We start from the raw sequence: 18,554 nt of genomic DNA, 5'->3' as shown, positions 1-18,554 counted from the left end.
TTTAGAAATACTTTGAAAAACATTTTTGTGACCTTAATTTTGGACATCAGTGTAGATTTACAATCACTTACCTCACCTACTAGGTAATAGCTTATAGTATAGTATATAATAATTTGAGAATTCATTCTATAAACTGCCTAATACTGTTAGATATAACCTGTCCACACCAAGAAAATATCCCTCTGGATGTCGAAAAAGAAAATTATCAGAAAATCAAAAAGAAGAAAAGCTAAACTTCAAGAAGTCGCAAGTATATCTGTTTTCTTGGCTGCGAAGTAATTCTGGCAAAGAAGTTAATTCAATTTCAGAAATTACAATTCAAACTTCAATTAGAGAAGAAAGTTCCGCGCAAAGTACACAGTCTAGCAATAAAAATGTTTAAACGGTGAAATATGTTGAAAAATGGTGTGTTTATACAAATTTGTCCGAATCAGAAGATACTGACGAAAATGACAATAGCAAATATGATCAAGAGAGTATAAATGATCCTGGTTTATGGCCAAGTATTATAACTGTTAAATTTAGAATGTTTTGTGTTAAAATCGGACCTGTGCAACAGAAAGGAGTTTTTGCAAAAAATGATGAAGGTAGATAATTTTCCCCTACATACTACTTTTTAAAAAATGCCAAATGGTGAAACTCAACTTCGCAGCTGGTTAATTTATTCAAATACGCAAGATTCCGTATTTTGTTTTTGTTGTATACAGTTTTCCAAAAGAAGAGGAAATGACCAAACTACACGATTTATAGGTGGCTATAATAACTGGAGAAAGCTATCAAATGTCATCCAAGATCATGAACGCTCTAGTTGTCATAGTAATTCGCTTATTGCTTGGAAAGGATAATTAAAACGATTAGATTTATGTTCGACTATTAATAAAACAAATGAAGTTAATATAAGTAAGGAAACGGCACGACTCAAATTACTATTTCAAAGAATTGTAGAAGTGATTCTATTTTTAGCATGTAATAATCTTCCACTTCGAGGAACTCACGAAATAATAGGTAAGTCTAATGATGGAAATTTTTTAAGTTTAATGGAATTATTAAGTAAATACGGGGGATATTTCAACGCTTACATTGTTTATTTTCTGCATTTACAAAAAGAATTATCTTCGGTCAAGCATTTGTTCAGAATGCTTAAATGCACTTGCTATATTAAGCATCGAAAAAGAAATTGCAAAAAATTGTACTTTTTCTGAAGTAATTGATGTATTAGCAAATGCAAAATCTAGCATTAAATAAACATGCATTTATAATATGTGTTCGTGTTTGTATTTTTTTCTTTTTTTGCTTAACAAAAAATTAGGGCCCCAAATGGCTTTTTGCATCCGGGACCCTTCATAGAGAAGGTCGGCTCTGAACAAATATAAACTAAACATAGACGTCTTCTACTCGCATCAATTTCTACTCTGATGAGAAGTTTTGCTGTTACCCGAATATGAGTGACACGGCCGTGAAAGTGTTAAATAATAAAAAATATACTAATTTTTATTTCTTTTGCTTATAACAAAACTTTCCATTTTGATGCTTTCAGCGTATTGGCAGTTCAGTATCAGATGCAATTTAAGCAAAATTTTCAATATTGTTGAATATTCTTTTGACGGAAAGAATCAAATTTCTTCCAGAAATTTTATTGTTAATATTTTATCATCTATGTAATAGAAACTGATTTTAACATGCAGTTTAAAACTTTAGAAATGGTTTTTAAAGTATCATAAAAATTAAAAAAAAAATTCTATTCCGATGCTCAGAGAATGTGTAAACCTTGTACATCTAAATATGGAAACAACCCCTTAAAAGGAAGTATCAAATATCGCCTGATGTTATCAGGATATATTAATCAAACAGTGCACTCTAGATAATTTTTCCAAGCGGAATCTATTCGTGACATCCAACCAGGTCGTTTCCATAGGAAGTTTGGAGGATTGTACAATTTTAAATATGTTTTAGTCCCCTACAAATATTTTGCACTCATCGTCTTTTAGTACACTAGTTACTAAACACGACACTAGTATACTAATTATCTTTTCGTTACTAGCTTTAAAATGGTACTTTCAATATTCATATACGATGATCGGAATATACTCGATCTTTTTAAATTAAAATCAAATTACATTTTTATTTTTAAACATCATTCCAAGATTTTTTCTTCATATTTTTTAATTTGCTTGTATACTTTTTCTTTCTTTCTTCTAATTTTCGTAGCTGTTGTAATCACGGACAATCTTAAAAAGCCAGAGCCTTGACAAACTTGTCCTACTGTAATAAAATAAATAATGATGAAAATAAAATGACTCCAGCCGAAAAAGTAAAACGTTACTGAAAAGATTTGCCATTTTCACAGCAAGAAAGGTGTGGCATTGACATTCGCCCATGATTGTTCTTCAACTTTAGCGTATTCTTCGGACAAATTTTAAGTCAAGATTTTTCCTTCCCTCGAAGATCTTATTTATGTCTTCTTAAATGATATGTCAAAAATTCCTGACTTTCTGTTGTATCCTTCCCCATTATTTTTGGAAAGAGGTTAAAAATAATTTGTATTTTAGCAATCCGGGCATAAACGGGGCCCCCGAGAAAGCAGCAAAGTCGTTTTATGAGTCTCGAACAGTGACAGTGTCTGCATTTCTTCTTTTGGAATAAACGATGGGCCGTTTTCTGCTCTGGTCTGCAGTTTCCTGTTGCACACCAGTTAGATCTCTCGCATTTTATGGATTCCTGAGCTCTTTCTGAACTTAAAATTAATGTTAACATTCCTTTTTTTACATGGGTATTATATAAAATAATACATCATCATCCCTGACATCTACGTAAGTAATGCAGTTTATTTCTTTTTATTATCGGTATTTTTTGAGTTGAAACTAGGGATTGCAATACCGGTATACCGGGATTCCGAATATCGGTATTTTAAGCCATTTGTACAATTTTGTAATAACAGTATTCACAAGTTTAAATACCGGTTTTTCGGTATTTACTAAAAATTTTTTAAATTGTCTCCACTATACGTTCAGAGACCGCGAACATAGAAAAATAGTATACGTCTTTATTTTTATGTCTCCTTCACGGGCGAAATTAATTAGCTAATTAATGGTTTAATTAATTGCTTAAATCTAAATAAGCGAAATATGGATTATCCCCGAAAGAAGATATTGTATCCATAATGACTGATGGAGCAACTGTTATGAAAGATGTTGGAAAGTTGATTGGTGCAAATCAGCAATTGTGCTATGCACATGGAATTCCATTAGGAGTAATAGATGTATTATACCAAAAAAAATAAAGAACAGAAGAATCCAAATACTGTGGATATAGAAACTAGGGATTCCAACTTTGAAGAGAGTAAGAGTGAGAGTGATATTGACAATGAAGATAATGAAAATGTAATTGTTGAAGAAGATATTGCTAAAGAGGATGAAATATTAATCATCAAAAATTGTTTCCTATAATTTATAAAGTTCGAAAAATTGTTAAGATATTTAAACGTTTCCCTATAAAAAATGATATATTACTAAAATATATACTAACTGAAAATAAAACAGAATATATGTTAATATTAGATTATAAAACACGTTGGAACAGTTTACTCCTAATGATGGAACGATTTTTGAAACTGAGAAATCCAATCCAGAAAGCAATAATCGACTTTTACATAATTATAATGATTTTAAAAATGAAAATGAAAAAGAAGAAAAGAAAATAACCAATTCAAATCTGATTAAGTTTAAAGTAAATTTTCTTAATTTTTTTACTCACAAACCTACCCACATTCAGAAGAATTCGGTTCAGTTATCGAAGATTATGATGACACTAATGTCGATAGCGAAAAGGAATTCTCTTGAACAAAAAATTTCAACGAACCAAAATACAATATAGAAATCAGCTATATCCAAAACCATCGGACGAGGAATCGATTTATTTGAAGATGAGGGATTTAGAAGTAAATACTTGGAAAAAGTATATCACGCATTGCTAACAGTATCACCAACTAGCGCAGATGCCGAAAGAGCGTTCTCAACAGCTGGTAATTTTTACACAAAATTACCTTTCAGGCTTAATAACAGTACAATTGATGCATTATGTTTTTTAAGATTACATTTCAAAAATTTGTAATAATACCACAGACTGAATAGTGATATTTACACTTTTTTTTCTGATTTAAATAAATAAGATGTTCCTTTACTTTTTTGTGATTCTTTATATACTGTTATAATTTATAAGTTGCAAATTATTTTTGTGATATTTACACTCTCTAATAAATCTGGCAAATAAAATTTAAAAAAACACCTGTGTTTTCTTTCTTTTTCTAAAACCGGTATCCCGGTATTTAGATCTAAAAAATACCGAATACCGGTATTGAAATTTTGCTCCGATATTGCAATCCCTAATTGAAACCTTTTGATTTCAGTTGTTCATTAAGCTAAAATTATGTCAGTGTTAGACTATTTTGTAGTGTGCAGACATGAGCGTGTTTATTATTTAAAAAATTTGGATTTTGTATTATTATTACAAAATAAACTATTTGCGTAATTTTCTTTTGTGTTTCATAAAAACATGTTTTGTACATAATTTATTTTTTTCTTCTATTTATTTATATAAGTTCTTGTCGATTGGCAATCGAAAATTGTACTTTAATTTTTATAACAATGAATGAAAAGCGGAGTATGTTATAATTCGGACAATACTGCTTATAAAAAAACAAATCTTTATAAGTACTCATATGAATGTCAAGTACGATACTGTATTCTGTCTTTTTAAATCAAATGTTAAAATAATTTCATAGAAAACAGTTTCACTATTCTTGCAAAACGTGATTGATACTTAATATATGAAGGAATTATTCTTATATTTAATAAAACCACATTTGTTTTTAATTAGTATATGTGACTTCAAGATTCTCAGCTATATTAAATAGGAGAAACTCACAATTTATTTTGTTCGATTCTATTGTGTGTGTGTGTGTGTGTGTGTGTGTGTGTGTGTGTGTGTGTGTGTGTGTGTGTGTGTGTGTGTGTGTGTGTGTGTGTGTGTGTGTGTGTGTGTGTGTGTGTGTGTGTGTGTGTGTGTGTGTGTGTGTGTGATGATATTTTAAAATTTAATTTACACATATTTAATTTCTGAATTTTTAGCTCAATTTAGCCCATATTAACTTCATTCTAGAACATTCTCTTATTTCCTGATACCATTCCACTTTTTCTATCTAATTAATTCAACAGAAGCTTTGTAAAATTGTTGAATCGGCTAAAAGCCTAAACCTTCCCACACTCCGAGTAAAGGGACAAAATACCGCTGACTTGACAAATTCTTTTAAAAAATCCATGTGTTCCCCTTGCTTTTCGATTGACATGCGATGGAAATCTCTATTAAAACATCACAGTATATAAGACCAGGGATAAATGGTTTATAAGCTTTTCCCTCATTCCCTTCTGCGTCGTTCTGTGTTGTGTGTGTGCTCGTCGCTCCTGCTTGTACATAATGCGTGCTTCTCCGGGATGAAATAAAACGACATAAAAAAATCGAAAGTCTCTTCGCTATCAAAGGAACTGCCAGTTGATTAAAAAAAATTTATGCTTACACACTCACACGCACATATACGTGTAAGTATTTTTTTTTTTTTTTTGAAGCAGAAGGCAGTTCCGAAGACAGTGAAAAGACTTTTTACATTTTTAAATTAATTTTTATATCCCGAGAAAGCATAATTATTTACAAGAAGGCGCGGACATGGCACGTCCATGGATTACAATTTTTCCCCCACTGTAAGACGTGGAAGTGCGTCGGGGCCCTTCGACACACAGCCACACCCTACAGTGGTGTTCAAGCAAGAAACTAAACTTTAAAATCCTATTAAAAGTGATACCTAAGTTTCCCTTACCTTTACATTAGTATAAAAATTCATTTTGAACAAGTGTATTTTAAAATATAAAAGAAATAAAGTGATATTTGTGAAAATATTAGATAAACTTAAATATTCAACAACACCAAAAATAATAATATTAAAATGTGCAATATAAAAATGATTTTCTGCAGAAACTCAGTCGATTTATTGTCTCTCAGTCTGTAAGATTGTCACTATTTGATGAGGAATGTCTCTAAAGAATACTTGCACACAGTGTCCTTTAATAGTAGAAGGCTCACCAAAATCATCGAATTGGATGTAACATAATGGAATAATAAATTAAACTTATATAATAATAAAATATCAACATAGTTTTGATTTTTGTATGTAACACTTGGATATGAAAATAATTAATACGAGATTCAACATACTCTTATTATTTTGAAATAATATCTCAAACAACTGGCATAATCTTACTCAAACAAATGGCATAAAAATGTGTAGTTTTAAAAGAAAAACTTTAATCCACTAATTAGCCAATTAGTGGTGAATAGTTCAACCTTGTCCAGCAATTTCTAGTAGTGGGTGAAACTTAATGACCCAAAATTAGGACATCAAGAAGGGGGGCATAATTCTTATTCTCTTTCTACTCTCATCCAGGAGTATTTGTTTCCAAAGTGGCGAACAACATATTTGAGATAAAAACAGAAAGAGATAAAAATTAATTGTGAGGTTGATCCTTTACTCACATCTCAATAAGACTGCTGTATTTGAATTTATGTTGTGATGGTGCCTTTCAATCATCATCATCATCATGAAGAAAAGAAAAAAGCTAACTCTTATGAGTGGAGACTTATGACATAAACCCCAACCTAATTGGGGTTTATGTGGAAGAAACATGGCAAATAAGTTTTTTTTAATTATTATTCACGACTTAATTTTAATTTTTCTGGTGGGTAATATGTTCTTAATTTTGATAATGGACAATATCGGTAGCTTTGTTTTAGTTATTTCATAATTTACATCTGAAATTTTAGTTACTATTTCATATGAACCTGAAAATACTGCAGATAATTTTCTACGATTTGGATAATTAAATTCCTCATACATTACAATGTCACCAGGTTTGAATGGGGAATCTATAAATCTAGCATTATATCTTATTTTATTTTTATCATAATATTTTATTGCATTATCTTTAGCAAATTTTCTGGCTTTTTCTACTGGAAGATAGAATTGATTTTGAGTTAAGGGAGGAGAATAAGGTAAAGTGCCAACAAACAAATATGTAAGAGGAAATTTTGTAATTGAATGGGGTGTTAAATTACATTCATTGATTACTCATTCTAAAAGTCTAGTCCAAGGTATTTTAGTAAGAGAAGAATTGACCTTACATTTTAATTTATTGATTGGTTAACTCTTTCACATTTCCTATTAGTTTGTGGATGACGTGAAGATGTTAACAGATGCTTTACAATGTAATTTCTGAGGAAATGTTTGAATTCAGATGAGGTAAAAGCACTATTACTATCAGTTAATAATTTGGAAGGTACCTGAATTTGAAAAACTTAATATATTAATATAAGTTTCAGAATTTTCATTTTTGGGAGGAAAGGCCCAAACATATCTAGTCGCATGATCAATTAATATATGAAGAAATTTTTTTAGTTGAATTGTAATAATTAAATCCACCAACAGTATTGACAGAAAGACATTCAAAAGGGCGATCTGTTGGGGGGGGGGCACAGCCTGTAAAAGGCCAAATCTTTTGTGCTTTTTATTTTTATTTAAGACAAACATCACAATGTTTAACAAAAAGTGTAATATCTTGAGTAATATGGGGCCAATAATATTGAGGAGTAATTAAATTTATCATTTTTTGAGTGCCTGGATGCCCGAATTGTTCATGAGCATTTTGCAAAACTTTTATCCTAAGAGAAAAAGGTACAACTATTTTAAACAAATTTTTCTTTTTAACTACAAGTACATCATTAATATTTTTATATTTAGTATTATTTAAGTTGCCTAAATTTTGATAGTGTTTTATCTCATCTAATTCCAATGAATACACAGAATGTTGGAGATATTGAGCAGTAGGATGCCTTGATAACATATCAGCTTCAACATTAGATGTTCCCTTTAAATATTTAACTTCATAATCAAACATGCTAAGTTTTAAAAACCAACAAAATAATTTTTCCCTTCAATTTTTAAGCCAAACAAGAGCAGCATGATCAGTATGAATTATGAATTCCTTCCCATGTAAATAGTAATCAAATTTATCAAGAACATCTACTATTGCTAGACATTCCAACACAGTTATAAATTTTTTTTTTTTTTTTCATACGGGCGTAAAGTTTTTGAATGATAGGATACAGGATATAATTTACCAGAACAGTCAGGCTGTTTTAGAATAACTCCAATGGCTACCTGAGATGCATCACAAAAAATCATGGAGAGATAAATTAGGGTTATATAGTTGTAACACTGGTTTAGTTATGAATTTATTTTTTAATATTTCAAAAGCTTTTTGACAGTCTTCTGTCCACTGCCATGGTGTATCTTTTTTAAAAAGATTAATTAAGGATTCTCTAATTTTAGCATAAGAATCAATGAACTTATTATAAACATTTACAAAGCTAAGAAAACCTTGAAGTTGTTTAACATTTTTTAGAGGTTGTAATTCTTTAATACTTTCAATATTATGATTATCAGGAGAAATGCATCCTTCTTTGAATTCATACCCAAAGAAATTAATTTTATCTTGAGCAAACACATTTAGAAAATTTTAATTTAATGATTTCTTTTTCACACATTTGAAAATTCTGTTTTAAATTATCATAGTGTTCCTCTAATGAGTTAGAGAAAACTACTATGTCATCAAAATAGTAACATGCAAAATTTGAAAATTTATGTTTATTTAAAATTCTACGAATAGTTCTATTAAATACTGTAGGTGCATTTTTAAAGCCAAAAAAAGGTAGGACTTGAAATGCATATAAACCTTCAGTAGTTACAAATGCCAATTTATGTTTATCGTGTTCATGCAAGGGTATGTGCCAACATCCAGATGAAAGATCCAAAGTTGAAAAAAGTTTAGCAGTACTTAATTTATCTAATAAAGTACTAATTCTAGGTAGAGGCTCTGCCTCAGATTTGCAAATGGAATTAATTTTACGATAATCAATACAAAGTCGACTTCTTCTATTTTCATCTGTTTTATATGCTAATGTTACAGGGGAGGAATAGTTACTAGTAGATTCTTTTATTAAACCTGCATCTAACAAATTTTTAATTTGCTTATTTATTTAAATTTCATCCGTAGCAGAGGTTCTATAAGCCCTTTGTGAAACTGGTAAATCAGTTGTTAAATTTATTCTAGGGGGTTCCATTCTTATTATACCAACATCATATTTATTTTTTGCAAACACATGAGAATATTCTGACACCAGAGATAACACAGGTTCAGATAGTTTGTTTACAGTCAGATGTGGAAAAATTTCCTCTGAGGTATTCACTACCTTGACCTTATTATCACCAGTGTTATGATTTTCAACAATATGTAAAGACGTATAATTATTATTGGTATGCAAGTTGGTAATAATTTTTCCATTTTGAAATATTTTATTTTTATCACAATCTATAATTAATTTATATAAACTACAATCTGGATATATGGTCTACAATCTTGATATATGGTAAAGGATTGTCCATAATATATAATTTGATTTTCTTATTTATTTGGCCAATTTTTAAATACATGTCACAAATGTGGGTTAATTGCAACGTTACATGAGCTTGTTTGACTCCAATACGGTTTACATTTTTTTCTTGTCAAGTTCAGTTTTTTCACAATATCTGCAGATATAATTGAAAGAGTGGATTCTGTGTCAATAACAATATTTACATTGGTATAAGGTTTATAAAGATTGTCCAAGTTAAATAGACTTGGTAAAGTTGAGATGTGTCCGGACACTAATAATTGTAACTACACTGGCGCAGAAGCCTCATTAGAAGAATTTGGTCTTATTTTAGAATTTTGAAAACAGCCGAGAGGGACTTCTGTGCACGGGGGAGTCAAATTAGCTGTTATTGAAACATTTATTACAAATTGGGATAGATAAAAAGGACATACCTGTGTCCAATGATAAACATTTGGAATACCAATTTGAGTACAAATTCTACATGGAGAAGATGGTAATCTTTGTTGGAAATGCAAATTATGACTATAGTTATTGAAATTACTTAGACGTGGCCTTATTGAATTTTGATAATTTTGTCTAAAATGATTTTGAACTCGAGATACAAATGAATTTTGAAATCTATAAAAGATGGGTGCCTTGTATAAAGGATGGGTGCCTTGCTCGGATTCGGGTTTCATTACACCTGTCTGAGTTTGATTCTGAAGATTCTTCCATTTTTAATAGTTCAGTTGTTATTGTAAGCCATTCTGTACGGGTACAAGGAGCTTTTATGCTTACCAATTGTTTTAGTTGAATTGGGAGTCCATCAGTAAGATCTTCTAAAACAAGTTGTGGATTAAGGCCTAACTGTCTGCCATAATTTAATTTTTGATGAAAATAATCAACTAATTTAGCATTTTTTTGATCAAATTTCAGTAGTGAAAAGTCAGAAAAATTAACAATATTGGGTTGAATAAACTGGTCGGTTAATACACAACATAACTCATCAAAATTGTCAATATTTAAGCAACTATTTAGATAATGAGTTAAAGCTGACCCTTTAAGAAATTTAGCAATATTTTGAATTTTCCACAAGTTAGTCTTGTTATTCTCTCGGCAAATTTTGTTGAAATATCCCAAACATAAATCCATTTGCATCCCATTTTCGGGATCAAAAGGGATTATGGAGGATGTTTCTTGGGCTATTCGATCATTTTCTTCTTTATCAATGTTATTTTCTGAACTTTGAGGGTTACACATATTTGATCTTGGTCAAATATGTCTAACATCTTAAACCGATCTTAACAACATTAAAATTATTTCAAATAAAAAACATTATAAATTCATGCATAAAATTTTAAAAAATAGATTTGATAAAAGACTAAAAATTTAATATTTTAAATAATACTATAAAAATATAATTTGCAATAATTCTAAAATTTAAAAATCAAAAGAAAAGAAAAACACACAATATAAATCTTGATTTTCAGCCATTGAGTCGGGAAACACTAAACAATTTTTTGATGAATCATCACTTTTTTAATTAATCACAAAAAGGCAATCTTGAGCACTGGAGACATTAGAGAATAAAGCAGGTGACGGAAAGTTATTTTTATATTGAGATGATAATATAACACACAAGTGATATTTTCGGAATCTGGTTGATTCAATTTGGCACAAAATAGGAGCAGCAACTTCTTGAAGATATAAGGAGCACGCACATGAGAATATGGAGCACAAACACGAGGGTATCTATTGAACAACAAAGCCGGTCACAGGTTACGGAATGTACCATCTGCGATGCGGTAACATGACGGAATGCAGGGGATATTGCATCGGTTGGCATGGAACGTCGTGACAGCATGGCCGGCTGGCCTCGGCGAAAGGCTAGCGGGCGAGCCAGTATGGAACATCTTTGGAGCACGGCAAGTTGCGGAGGCGTCAATGTAGCGTCTCACCCGCGATTTTAATTTTTCATTCTTTTGAAAATTTTGCATAGGTAACTATCCTTGTCGACATTTTAATATGTAAGCATTAAATTTTTGAATCAGAAGGCAAATTCGACAAGCAGTGAAGAGACTTTGAATTTTTCAAGCTCGCATTTATTGTATCCCGGATCGCATAATTTATTTACAAGAAGGCGCGGACAAGCACGTCCGCTCTCTGTGCGGCACAAAAGCAGAAGTGGGGAAGAACGAGAAATAAATTTTCCTTCGTCTTATATAACATGAGATATCGATAGTATAAGATATTGATAGATAACATGAGATATTGATACAAAGTCTCTTCACTGCTTGTTGAACCTGCATTCTGCTTCAAACAAAAAATGTTACATATTATTTAGTCGACAAGGATAGTTTTATGTAAAAAAATTTCAATTCGATGTTGCATTGCGTATCCGCAATTTGCCGTGCTCCAAAGATGTTCCATGCTGGCTCGCCCGCTTGCCTTTCGCCGAGGCGCTCATCGATACTCCTGCTGTAACCTATGGCCTCATCTGACATTCCAGCTCTCCGACGTGTTTGTGCTCCATTCCCTCTTGTGTTTATGCTCCTTAATTTCAAAAAGTTCCAACTCATAGTGTGCCACGATTCATCAAATAGTTATGTGTTTATGCTCCTTAATTTCAAGAAGTTCCAACTCATAGTGTGCCACGATTCATCAAATAGTTATGTGTTTATGCTCCTTAATTTCAAGAAGTTCCAACTCATAGTGTGCCACGATTCATCAAATAGTTATGTGTTTATGCTCCTTAATTTCAAGAAGTTCCAACCTGTGCCATGATTCATCAAAAAGTTATTAGTGTTAAAAAAAAGCCTCCATCAACTGACTCAACGGATGAAATTCAAAATTTATATTCTGTACTTTTGATTTGATGTTGAACTGCAATTTTCTATTATAATATAATTGCAAATAATCTTTTTATATTATTATTCAAAATATCATGAGTTTTAATTTAAAATATTGAGTTTTAAATTTTTTCGAATCTATTATTTAAAAATCATGCATGCAGACCTTGTGAACGAAAAAGTAACAGGCCAAGATTCTTATATACTTAATAATTAATGGTACATGATAATTAGACTAAGGTAGTGAATACCACAGGGAAAATTTTTGCACCTCTGACAGTTATTGAGCTGCCCTCTATTATCAATGTGTCCAAATACTTGTTTTTACTAAATACAAATGTTTTTTTTTTCTTTAATTACCAAATATTTTTTTATATATTACTTAATCATATGAGTATTTTGAGTCTTGCATTTGTTGCATTCATTCATAAATGTTTTGACTGAAATCTTTGAATTTTGCAATTATTACTATCATTTCCAAATGCTTTATTTGAAATACATGAATCTTGCATTTATTTACATTTCCAAAAGTTTTATATGAAACCATTTAATTTTACAAGTATTATTTTCATTAGATATTTTTGAATCTTATATTTATGGTTTCAGTTCCAAGTGTTTAATACAAAATATTTCAATTCTGCAAATATTATTTTCATATCCAAGTTTTTTTACCTGAAGTGTTGAAATTTGTGTTTTTATTTACAGCTAAAATACTTTATTTAAAATCATAAATCATACTGTTATTTCATTTGGGTGTAATCATAGCAATATTGATATTATATTTAATAATTTTATACTTTATTTCTAAATTAATAATTTTGTTGAATCAGAATTCCTAGCATTTAAGAATAATATAGGCAAATATACCATAGACTGTTTTCATTAACTCTTTCTAGGGCCGTGGGAAGTATGCTTCCCACCAAATTTATCAATCTTTGTATGAAATTATGTAGGTTCTCATAAGTTCTGACAAATTTTTTTAGTAAGTCAGAAACTTAGATGCCTCAGTTCTTTATCTCAGACAAAATGATGTGTCTTGATTTTTTACTTAATTATTAATTAACCAAATTAATTAATTAATCAAATTAAATTTATCTAATAAGCAAAATTAATCCCTTTTCTTATTCTAATTTCAAGCCTAAAAATATTTTAACATAATATGACTAGAAAAAAATGGCCCTTTAAAGGGTTAAATTAAACTCAATAGCTGAGTTTCTACAGAAAAATGGTCAAAATAACTTTGTGAAATATACTGTTTAACTTATTAATATTTTGTTATTACTGTTGATTATTAAGGTTTTTATATACTCTTTTCACAAATATATGTCTTTTTATGCTTCTAATATAAAATAATGAATGGGATTTCTGATTAATGTTTGTATAATGTGAAGGTAACGGAAACTGAGGTGTCACTTTCAATATACTTTTAAATTAACCTTACTCAGACACCACTGTAAGGTATGGTTGTGTGTCAAAGGGCCCTGACGTACTTCCATGCCTTGCGATGGGGGGAAAATTGTAATCATATTTTAAACTCTTAATTTAAACCAAATTAATTTCCAAAGTTTTATCTTAATTTAGCCCATAGTAATTTCATTCTCTTATTTCTTGATCCAATTCCACTTTTGGTTTAATTAATTCCTTAGTAAATATAATGCGCCTTCTTGTAAATAATCATGCTTTCACGAAATGGATATTAAAATTAATTTTAAAATATAACATACATCTTCAATGGCTTCGAAAATGCCTTCCACTTTCCAGAATAATGTTACATATAAGTCTATATGGCTATTAATGGATTACAAAATGTTTTCTTTTTATGGGCAGTTTTGTAAATCATTTATAATTCATGATGGAACAAAAAATCAGGAATCTTGTTTTGAAATTTGAGCTTATTTAAAAAACAATATTTTAAAGATAATTTTTACTATTAAGTAGAAAAATATTTTTAAAACTTTTCATACCAAATGCTTCCTTGTACAAAAAAAAAAAAAAAAAAAAAAAGATGAATGAATAAACAGATTATCTTTAAAAGAATAATACTACGAAATTCTGTCACTGTTACTCAAATAATAACTTTCTGAGGTGACATATATTAGCTTTGAAAAAGAAAATTTTAAACTTTGAAGACCAGCAGCTGAGAAGAAGCCAAAATGAAACATATGAAAATGACTGCAACAATATAATGCAATTGTCACAAGCATTACATGTAACACAGTATTATAAATAATTATGTGCTTATCCTTTAGATGGGACCTATTATCTGTAAAATTGTAAAAAGTTTCTGTAAATTTTAATATAATACCAATACACCACTATGATATGAATAGTAAAAATTAGTGAATGATAAAGTAATGAAATTTTCCAAACTATAAATTTCATAATAATTTAAGTCAATGTTATAAAGAAGGAAAATCATCCTTCCAATCAGAAAAAGATATTGTATTTTGAAATAGGGGAAAATGCATTATGGAACTTACTTTTAAATAAAATAATTGTGTTAAAGTTTATGTACTATCCAATTCATATCATAAATATCTAACAAGATTTTATTTTTTCATGTTTCTATTTAACTTTTTTTGTGTTCATGAAGATGGAATTATTTTATTGAGGTTCGATTTATTTCTTGATATGAAATAAATTAAATGATTAGAATGATAATATGATTAGAATTCTGAAATTTTGTAGTCATCTATTATCAGTAAATAAAGAATGTTTTACTATATACACAATTTAATTATCACCGTGATAAATTTTAATTTAATATTGATTCTGTATGAGAGCACCATCTATTTGCATTTTCTAATAATTATAATAAAAATTCTGAAATATATTAAGATTAAAAAGCAAACAAATAATTATTAATTAAAACAAATTTCTATTAAAAAATCTACTTTTTAATACAAAAATAAAACTTGTCTTTGATTTTTTTTTTTATAAATCCTTATATTTTTAATTTTTGCTTATTGATTAGACATCTAATGAACTATTCCTTAATAATATTTTTAGTTTCATCGTATAATCATTTATATAACCATTTATCCCTATAAGTCAATACAGGATTATTTTTTTTTTATCCAATATATCCTACTTCTAATGTTCAATCGTCCAACTTTGAGAGCAGTCATGCTAAGTTCTGCCTATATAATTTTAAAATGAACTATTAATGCTTTATGTAACAAAGTATATGACAACTAAATGTGCTTTACATACATTAATCAAACTGAGTTTTCTTAGATGAGGTTTAATGAAAATAATTGCAATATTTTTTGCATTTTTATCGTAATTAAAATAGTCTTCCATATATTTTCCTTCCTTCACATCCGATAACAAAAAGAGAACTGACGAAAATTAATGGTATGAAATGAATTAAATAAACAGGCATGATGCAAACTAAGCTATAAATCAGAAACAAAACTGAAAAAATATATTTTACTGCACACACATCAAAAAAAAAAAAAAAAAAAAACAGGTGATAAATCAGAATTAATTTATAAATTTTAAATTGGCATATTATCAAATATGATGCAAAAAAACTATTCCAAATGAAAATATTACTTGACAACTATGACATTAGACTTTGGTCTTTTAGAGGAGAGAAACTAATTACTTTTCAAATTAATGCTGAATTGATTTGTTTTATAACATAAAATCACTAAATGACTAATGTATCATAAGTCTGTCTCTTTGGGGGGGAAGAGTGGGGGGTGGGGGTATTTAGTTATATCTTAATATTTAAATTAATCAGAGAATGAGAATGAGTATATTTGAATTGATGAATTAAATATGACTAATGTATCATAAGTCTGTCTCTTTGGGGGGAAGAGTAAGGAGTGGGGGTATTTAGTTATATCTTAATATTTAAATTAATCAGAGAATGAGTATATTTGAATTGATGAATTAAATATAAATGTGCAATTATACATATCAATAATTGTGGAAGTATTGATTTTCGTTAGTCTTCTAATGTACCATTAATTCTAAAACTTTCGTTATATTAACCTAGATTCAAAATAAACATTTTCTTTCTTTTTTCTTTTTTTCTCATGCAATAAACGGTTATATTAATAATAATAAAAGTCAAAAATAAAAAGACAGGATATAATGCCTATAAAAGTATACATTTTCTTATCAAAAATTTTTCCATAAAATACTGAATTTTTTTATGTAACAATCCATTCCAACTATCAAATTTATTAATTAATTAATTAATGAAAGTACTGAAATAATGCAATTACCTAATATAGCAATTGCATTATCACTTAATTATTATTAATATATTATAAATTATTAATAATTACTAATATATTAATAATAGCTATATTAAAATAAATAAAGGATAATCTCATCATTTTAATACAAATACAAACAGTGCTAGGAACTTTTTTTTTTTTGAAGGAGAGAATGCAATTATTGATTTTGATGATTTCTTATTCAAAATTTCAAAAAAATAATAATAATAATAATACCAATGAATAACACACCTGAAAGATTACGTCTTTTATGTAAATAATGAATATACTACAACAAATTTTCACATTATACAGTACAGTGGTTCATTGGGCACAATTCAACTAACCAGAGATAGTTGGAAATGCAGCATGTCTTCATAATGAACCATATTGAATAATCTCAGACTAAATGCTACGAGAAACCGTATTACCAGTAAACAAAACAAACAACAAAAAACAACAAAATCAACAAAATCAATGTTTTATATATCTTAATAAAGATAATTTATCATCTTTCATTTCTCAGGTTATACATTTATACATCAAAATGTTTCAGCAGAAAATATTTATAAAAATATCATATTCACTAGAAATCCTTTCTATGATAATAGAATGTAATTAAAATAGATATCTTAACATATTAAAAATAATGTATATGTAATATGGATTTCAATAGATTGAAAAAAGTTCCATAAAATTCACTAATTAATTTTGAATTTCTATAAATATATTTGAAATTATTAATCCCCATTCAAAATTTTTACAACTATAATTTTTCAAAAATCCACTTTTGGTTTTTTTAAAAAAATTTCAGAAGATAAAAACACATATCAATTACTATGGTATATAAAATGAAGGAAATGTTTATTATTTTTTGAGTGTGTGTGCAACTGATTTAGTGGCTTTAACTAACTAAGCACAATTTAAATGATTCCACATAGAAGTTCAGAACCAAAAGAGAGATAAATAAAATCTAATCTGCAAGTAAAAATGTATAAGTATTTATATAGAATCAATAAAATATGTATAGATTCTTTTACATTGAATTATCACCACATATCCAACATAAATGTATATAATATTAAATTGGATAGGAATAAAGTGATTAGTTAAAAACAATTAAGTCTGAATGGTAATGAAGTACAGAAAAGTTATTATAAGGAATATTTACTTACTTGAATAATGATTATTGGAACATTTTGGTGGCCAAAAATAAAATAAACTCGTTAGTGAAGAAAAAGCATACAGCATCCACACATTGGGCTCCAAATTAATTTTCAGATTAAATGAAAATTAATTATAAAATTATCTAAGATCTCACATGATTTCCAGTATTTCGCAACGAATTTGTCAGCATAATTCCATTTTATCACAATTATACTGAATATGAGATCTTTAGAGAGCATCCAAAAGTCGCAGCGTTTAAACGCACCTTCAAGAATGGGTTAATTGTTTACAGTTTACGAATATCAGAAGAAACTCTATACACACTCTTTGTTTTGCTTTCCTGTTATCCGAACCCGTGCATCAACAAACGAAAAGGAAACCTGTTCCACTCGTCACATGACTTCAGACTCGTTTTGCTGAACACAGAACAAAAAAGTTAAGTAAATAGTTATAAATCGTAGAAATAATTAAAGGAAAAAAATTCGAGGGATGGAAATTAGTTTGAATTTCAAGGCTTTCGTTTGCTTAAACATGACTGTCCGCATTTATTCTGTACATTGTGTCTCACCAGAGCTTGGTTAGCTACGAAACTGATTAAAATACCCATCCATGGATTCATGGATTAAAGAGCAATAAAAAGCAATGGATAGGAAGATAAGTATCCATTCAAAGCTAGAAAAAGGAGCACGCTCTTGTTTTGAGCAATGAAAGTTTAAAAAAATATTTTATAACGGAGTAACATTAATCTTTTTTCTTTTTTTTTTCAATTTCGCATTTTTATTTTTTATCT

The 18,554-nt window shown here is 28.9% G+C and overlaps 1 protein-coding gene across 3 annotated transcripts in view; it reads right to left on the bottom strand.

Moving 5' to 3' along the window:
• The window catches only part of LOC129959536 (early endosome antigen 1-like), a 169,642-nt gene extending 151,504 nt beyond the window's left edge, over positions 1 to 18,138 (bottom strand). For all 3 annotated transcript variants that reach the window (XR_008783451.1, XM_056072416.1, XM_056072415.1), the window contains exon 1: positions 17,773 to 18,138. Coding sequence is in view for 1 of the 3 variants with exons in the window: in XM_056072415.1 (XP_055928390.1) it covers positions 17,773 to 17,848 (76 nt within the window). In the remaining 2 variants the exon portion in view is untranslated. The remainder of the gene's footprint in view (positions 1 to 17,772) is intronic.
• Between the last annotated feature and the right edge of the window lie 416 nt (positions 18,139 to 18,554).

This window comes from Argiope bruennichi, chromosome X1, assembly GCF_947563725.1.
Source record: "Argiope bruennichi chromosome X1, qqArgBrue1.1, whole genome shotgun sequence".
Classification (NCBI taxonomy): Eukaryota; Metazoa; Arthropoda; class Arachnida; order Araneae; family Araneidae; genus Argiope; species Argiope bruennichi.
This window is presented reverse-complemented; position numbering and strand designations above follow the sequence as displayed.